This window comes from Myotis yumanensis, unplaced genomic scaffold, assembly GCF_028538775.1.
Source record: "Myotis yumanensis isolate MYYU_CA2020_CCGP unplaced genomic scaffold, mMyoYum1.0.hap1 SCAF_9, whole genome shotgun sequence".
Classification (NCBI taxonomy): Eukaryota; Metazoa; Chordata; class Mammalia; order Chiroptera; family Vespertilionidae; genus Myotis; species Myotis yumanensis.
Genome location: NW_027223760.1, coordinates 34,824,032 through 34,830,642, shown reverse-complemented (window position 1 = coordinate 34,830,642; position 6,611 = coordinate 34,824,032). Strand labels below are relative to the sequence as shown.

Below are 6,611 nucleotides of genomic sequence, written 5' to 3'. Positions count from 1 at the left end.
CGTGGCTCTCTGGCCCTGTGCTTACACACTTTGTGACTTGTCTCAGAGTCTATGTGCTCTGTCACTTTCTACTTATGCTCCATGTTCTGGACAGTACACCATGTTAAGGATAGAATCTGATGAATATATATTCTTGATAGCAGAAATCTAAGACATGAGATTTTTGAATATTCACAACACCGTTCCCCCAGATCTCACAGAGAACAAATCTTCTACCTTCAGGCCTCTCCCTGGCATCCCTCACACTGCTCTCTGTTTCCACTTCACTCTCTTCAGGGCACCCTTGATTTCTGCGTTCCTCAGGCTGTAGATCAGCGGGTTCAGCATAGGGTTGAAAAGGCTATAAAACAGGGAAAGGATCTTCTGCTGCTCTTCAGGATGGTAGGATTTGGGGGCCATGTATATGACGATGGCACTGCCAAAGAAGAGACCAACCACACAGAGGTGGGAGGAGCAGGTGGAGAAGGCCTTTCTGCGACCCTCTCCAGACTGGATCCTCAGGATGGCAAAGAGGATGCGTGTGTAGGACACCAGCACCAAGCTGAGGGGCCCCACTAAGATAAATACAGAAGCAGCAAAGATGACAACCTGGTTGAGCCTAGTGTCAGCGCAGGCCAGCCTGAGGACAGACAGGATCTCACAGAAGAAGTGGTTGATTTCCTGAGGCCCACAGAAGGGCAGCCTCAGGATGAGAACCACATGGACTAGAGCCAGGAGGGAACCACATGCCCAGGAAGTAGCAGCCAGGACTGTGCATACTCTCCAGCTCATGATGACAGGGTAATGGAGGGGGTGGCAGATTGCCACGTACCGATCATAGGACATCATTACCAAGAGGAGACACTCAGTGTGAGCAAAAGCCATGTATAAAAAGGTCTGCATTATGCATGGGACAAAGTAGATAGTTTTTTCCTTGTTCAGAAGGTTTTCCAGCATCTTTGGGACATTGTTTGAAGCATATGAAATATCAACAATGGCCAGGTGTGAGAGAAAGAAGTACATGGGGGTGTGCAGTCGGGAGTCCAGCCAGATGAGCCCCAGGATGACTGCGTTGCCCAGCAGGGTGAAAGCGTAGAACAGAGAGAAGAGCACAAAGAGGAGCAGCTGCGTGTTTGGGCTGAGCAGGAATCCCAGGAGAATGAATTCTGTGACCCATGTCTGATTTTCCATCATGCCCTGGCAACTGTGCCTATGTGGGTCACTGCAGTATGCTGTGGGCTGAGGAGCAAATGCAGATCTGGATTAGTTATTACACAGAAAGAGGACATTTATGGTGCCCACTGTATGCTGACTCAGCTAGCAATCTCTTTCAGGGTCATTACATCAGATCCTTTTATCCACATGAAAGTAGAAATACAATCTGTTCAGGTAACTAGTCTAAATGGGCACAAGGTATCATGTACTGTTTCCATTTCTAAAGAATTTTATTAACTTTGATTGCAAGATCCACATTTTTACCATCCTGATGGCAGCCACAGAATAAATCATTTTCCAGAATGCCTAATCATTTTATTTCTTAGAAAGGCCCATTGCCATATTCTCATGTAGTTTTACTTCCTAATTTATTTAGATTTTTAATTCTGTTCCCATTTTTTCCTCCTCATTTGATTTTCTCTTATTATATAATGTGTGCGGAGTATATTGCCCATTGCAGGTGCTCAATAAATGATCAGGAGCAAATATATGAATTAATGAATTAGGGAATGAGATTTACAAATACAATTTCAAAGAGGTCCGTTTTCCTCTGTATTCACTAGGTTTAGGGCTTTAGTAAATGCTGGCAGTAAGTTTTTTACTTCCTGATGCCATGCAGGAAAATCTAGCTGTCTTCTTTCTGGGCACAAGCAGAGCAACATCACTAATCTTTCCAGTGTTCATAGAGTCAATTCATGGTACAGGGTCAGGGCGAGTGGTTATCTATGTAAAGAGTTAACAATATAACCTTACCCCCTCCTACCCCACCCCAGCCTCTTATAGGGCTTCTCCCCTGCTTCTGAGTAGATACTGTTTCTGGGCCCACTGCATTTGAATAGTGCCCAGTACATTTGTTGGATGGATGGATGGATGGATGAAAGACAATACATTCCACCAACCATATGGCCATAGGGAGAACCAAAAGGGAAAACCTAAGATATTCCATAGAAGTGTACACCTACTACCTGACAATTCATGGCATTCAAGAGCATTCATTCTCAATGGGCAACGTATAACCCCAGATCTGCAAATTCCAGCCCTGCCTTAAGCCCAGAAAGCTGCCTGCCCATAAGTTGACCCTGTACCCCCCATTTAGTTTGCTGATTTCTGGAGCCCTTCCTTCCTCCAGACCCCAGCTTCTGTAAATTACCACACTTTGCAAATGGCCCTTTACTCACTGCGGCACCAGCCTTATCTCAGAGATATTAGATTTAGAGAAACTGCACAGAAGTGAGGAGAGATTTTGCAGGTCGGAGCTGAGGATCTTGCTCCCTCCAACAGTCGTGGAAAGAGGATCTTGGCAGGTGCAGGAGTTGTCCCAGTTCTCTTTTTTTTATATAGCAAAGGTGGATATTTATTGAAGAACAAGTATAGACTCCCACGTGGGAAGAAGGAAAGAGTCCCACAGAATGAACTCCCATGTGGGGAGGGGGCAAAGGCTTCCACTGACTCCCTCTGTCCCTGTTCTCTTGATGCAGGCGAATGCAGGGATAGGCTGGCTCACTGTGAGCACAGCTGTAAAGGTTTTACAGTGAGGTCATCGCCACCCAAGCTCTCCTAGATTGTTCCTGAGGGTCCCTGAGAGAGATGAGACAAGGTCACAAAAGATACAGACACCATCTCTACCAGGAAAACCAGAAGTTGTTTGTCTTTCTCTCTCTCTGGGCCCTGGGGATGGATGTTCGGAAGAAAAGGAGCAGGTATTATTGACTTAATACCCAGCTGGATCCATATACATGAAACTTGTATCATAATAAGGATAAACATACTCCTGGGGCCACATTGCAAATTACACCCCCTAAGTATTTGGATAGTGATGGATCCTGGATCTCAGTCTTGTCCCAAATGAAATTAGTGGAGCTCAGAGGAGGCAAAGCATCATCCTTATGAGATAATGACTTTAAAAACTGGCATTAATTTATTTCTCCTTTCTTCTTAGAGAATTTTAAGTTTGGTATCGGTAGGTAAGAAAAACATTTTTATCAACCTTCCCACACTTGGTGAGAAAGATGCTGAGACATTTCCACATAGTACCTGAGATTTTTATATGGGGTATTAGAAGGAAGGGAAACCAGAAACCAGAGTAAAGCTAGCCTTGAAGAGGTGTCTTGGGGTTTAGAGGGCAGGAATGTCAAATTCACATCTAGACTATGATATACTCAGGATGTTCAGTGAACACTCTGATACAATGATGCCTTGGAATAAGGTGTTGTCTTTATATAACACAAAATAAAATATAAATAGAGAATTTCTTGAAAATTTTTCTGTATGTCTCTCTTATGGGTCAAGCCTATACAGGTGTGAATGTGTATATTTATGTGTTTGCTCATTGGGCAAAGTTTTGGAGAGAATTGTCCAAAACCCACCTATCAGAACACATTTGGGGAGAGAATAACCAAGATGGCGGCATAGGTAAACACCGGAGACTGCTGCCGCAAACAACCACTTCAAAAATACAACTAAAAGACGGAACAGACATCACCCAGAACCACAGGAAAGCTGGCTGAGGAGAGACTCTTCAACTAGAAGGAAAGAGAACAGCATACCGAAGCTCAGAAGAGGCGCAGTGTGGAAAATATAAAGGTACCGAGGTGCGCACGCAAAGCGGGCTGGTGGCTGAGGGCGCGGTTGTCGTTTTCAATCAGGAGGGAGTCTCAGACTCTGGGCTCCAGATCCGGGCGAGTCTCTAGGGACTCAGACTCAGACGGGAGAAGCGGGATTGTCTGGCATCAGTTGGAATCTGAGGGCAGCCTTCTCTACGAGGTTTGCAGTGGCGGCCGGGGTTCTGAGAAGCAGAGCCTCTAGGACCGGGACTGAGAGCAGCCATAACTGCTCCCTCCACCCGCCCTGTTGATCCCGCCCTGCCCAAGCCCTGCACAGAGCCATTTGCTGGATCGCCTCAGGCAAAGGCTAGATTAGCACCTCCCCAGAGGACACAAGTTTTCCACACAGCTGATTCTCACAGCCGGTCAGCCTGGTGGTCAAATCCCTCTAGTATTAACTACAACAATCAGGGCTTAACTACAACAAGACTGCGCACAAAGACTACTAGGGGGTGTACCAAGAAAGCGTAAAAAATGCGGAGACAAAGAAACAGGACAAAACTATCAAGGGAGGATATTGAGTTCAGAACCACACTTTTGAGGTCTCTCAAGAGGCTTCTAGAGTCTGTCGATAAACTTGATGAGATGTACAGGAAATCTAATGAGACCCTCGATGGTGTGATAAAGGACCATCTAGAAAGTAAGCATACACTGACTGAAATAAAGAATATTATACAGACTCCCAACAGCAGACCAGAGGAGGGCAAGAATCAAGTCAAAGATTTGAAATGCGAAGAAGCGAGAAACACCCAACCAGAAAAGCAAAATGAAAAAAGAACCCCAAAATACAAAGATAGTGTAAGGAGCCTCTGGGACAGCTTCAAACGTACCAACATCAAAATTATAGGGGTACCAGAAGATGAGAGAGAGCAAGATATTGAAAACCTATTAGAAGAAATAATGGCAGAAAACTTCCCCCACCTGGTGAAAGAAATAGACTTAACAAGTCCAAGAAGCGCAGAGAACCCCAAACAAAAGGAATCCAAAGAGGACCACACCAAGACACATCATAATTAAAATACCAAGAGCAAAAGACAAAGAGAGAATCTTAAAAGCAGCAAGAGAAAGAAACTCAGTTACCTACAAGGGAATACCCATATGACTGTCAGCTGATTTCTCAACAGAAACTTTGCAGGCCAGAAGGGAGTGGCAAGAAATATTCAAAGTGATGAATAGCAAGAACCTACAACCAAGATTACTTTATCCAGCAAAGCTATCATTCAGAATTGAAGGTCAGATAAAGAGCTTCACAGATAAGGAAAAGCTAAAGGAGTTCATCACCACTAAACCAGTATTATACGAAATGCTGAAAGGTATCCTTTAAGAAGAGGAAGAAGAAAAAGGTAAAGATACAAATAGTGAACAACAAACATGCATCTATCAACAAGTGAATCTAAGAATCAAGTGAATAAATAATCTGATGTACAGAATGAACTGGTGATTATAATGAATCAGGGACATAGAAAGGGAATGGACTGACTATTCTTGGGGGGGAAAGGGGAATGGTAGATGCGGGAAGAGACTGGACAAAAATCGTGCACCTATGGATGAGGACAGTGGGTGGGGAGTGAGGGCGGAGGGTGGGGCAGGAACGGGGAGGAGGGGAGTTATGGGGGGGAAAAAAAGAGGAACAAATGTAATCTGAACAATTAAGATTAAAAAAAAAAAGAACACATTTGGTACTTAACTTTAGAGAGATGTAGGTTTTTATGTGTGTGCAATGTGGTTCTGTGTTAACAAGGAAGGAAAGAAAATTTGTCTATGGTTTTTGGTTCACAGCCTAGTTGATAATTGAAAACATACATATTTCCATTGGCGAAATAAAGAAGCTCAAGGAACAATTTCCCTGAAACCTCTGGAGAAGTGATAAGAAAAGTTTAAAAGCCATTGTATAGTGGTTTAAAAATTAATGGAAGCACTTAATTAGATAAAATTAATTTACTGACTACCTAAAACTGGAGAACTAAATAAAATATCACCAAGATGCGTTTCAATTTCTATATAGTATCTCTCCATATATGAATACTTTATCTCCATAATTACTCATATGTAGATATTAAATTTCATTGAGTCATTCATTTCTTAATCTACTTATTCAATTTACATTTATTGAGTATCTGCTATATGTGGGCATTATCCTAGATACTGGAGAAGCAAACATTAATGAGATACTGCCTTGAATGTGAAGGACATTACAGTTTCCCTATAGAGCTAGCCATGTAAATAAACAATTTAGGGGCTGTTTTAGAAGTGTGCATAGTATGCCCTGGGACAAAGAGAAGGTGTGCTAGATTATTCTGAAAGGGGTTGAGACAGGCCTCATAGTGGGTGGGACACCCTTCAAGAAGACACAAGATGGATAGGACATGCCGGATGTACCCTAGGGTGAACATTATGCAACATGTATGGAACATTTTAATTTACAAAGATCCTGTTATTAAAAGGTTAACCAGAAATACCATACAAATTTGCAGCAACATCACTGTGAAAATGAAAAGCATGAAACAAGGAGTCAACCGATAGAATATGACGCCAAGGATGGCGAGGCAAATGACCAAAGATTTCCAATGTGAGATTTATCAATAGTGCACCCTGCCAGGAATCTATCACATTCAAAAGGAGTTACTGTCAGTACCCTGGAAATACATCTATACTCCATCAACTTATCACATTGTTCTAAATTCCTCAACACTCTCAGAAAGAGCTGATGACTGGGAAAGTAATGGATTTCACACCTTCTCATTTTTTCTTCAATTAGGGGACAAAAGTCCACATGATCTCTCGTATCTCCAGGGCCACAGTATAGACTCAAGG

At 43.0% G+C, this 6,611-nt stretch overlaps 1 protein-coding gene across 1 annotated transcript; it reads right to left on the bottom strand.

The window, feature by feature from the left end:
* Positions 1 to 240: 240 nt before the first annotated feature.
* On the bottom strand, positions 241 to 1,173 carry LOC139016924 (olfactory receptor 2A5). Its single transcript, XM_070425099.1, has one exon. It carries the CDS (start codon positions 1,171 to 1,173, stop codon positions 241 to 243), a length of 933 nt encoding a protein of 310 aa, XP_070281200.1.
* Positions 1,174 to 6,611: the final 5,438 nt, after the last annotated feature.